Genomic DNA, 393 nt, shown 5'->3' on the forward strand with positions numbered 1-393 from the left:
TCTGGGAGGTGAGTGTTGTACCTGCAGCAACAGTGGCGGCAGTAGAACTGTTTGCTGTTCTAAGCAGTGTATTGCTACTGCCGGTCTTGTGTTGCACTGCAGTTGAGGGGGCCCCCGTGGTATCTGCCCTCTTGGTGGTGCTGCTGTCGTTGAGAAGGGGTGGCGTTGAGGAGACTGCCTCTTCTCTCGCCGCCGTCACAGCCGAGGAGGAGTATCTGCTTCGCCATCGCAGCTGCTGTGAGCTGGAGGAGAAAGTGCTGCGGCTCTGAACCTCTGGGGGTTTTGTTGTAGTGATGGTAGAAGGACTCATCTCAGCTGCTGTTGCGCTTCTGTCTCTTGCAGCCTGGATCGCACCCGACACTTCTGATGAAGGTGCAGCAGTTCTGAGCGGGG

At 57.3% G+C, this 393-nt stretch overlaps 1 protein-coding gene across 1 annotated transcript in view; it reads left to right on the top strand.

Moving 5' to 3' along the window:
- Positions 1-293: 293 nt before the first annotated feature.
- The window catches only part of EMH_0089030 (uncharacterized protein), a gene marked incomplete at both ends in the record, with an annotated part of 479 nt that continues 379 nt past the window's right edge, over positions 294-393 (top strand). The window contains one exon of the mRNA XM_013501371.1: positions 294-372. Coding sequence (XP_013356825.1) covers positions 294-372 — 79 coding nt within the window. The remainder of the gene's footprint in view (positions 373-393) is intronic.

Source organism: Eimeria mitis, genomic scaffold (genome assembly GCF_000499745.2).
Source record: "Eimeria mitis Houghton genomic scaffold, Emh_scaff6785, whole genome shotgun sequence".
In the NCBI taxonomy this organism is placed as follows: domain Eukaryota; phylum Apicomplexa; class Conoidasida; order Eucoccidiorida; family Eimeriidae; genus Eimeria; species Eimeria mitis.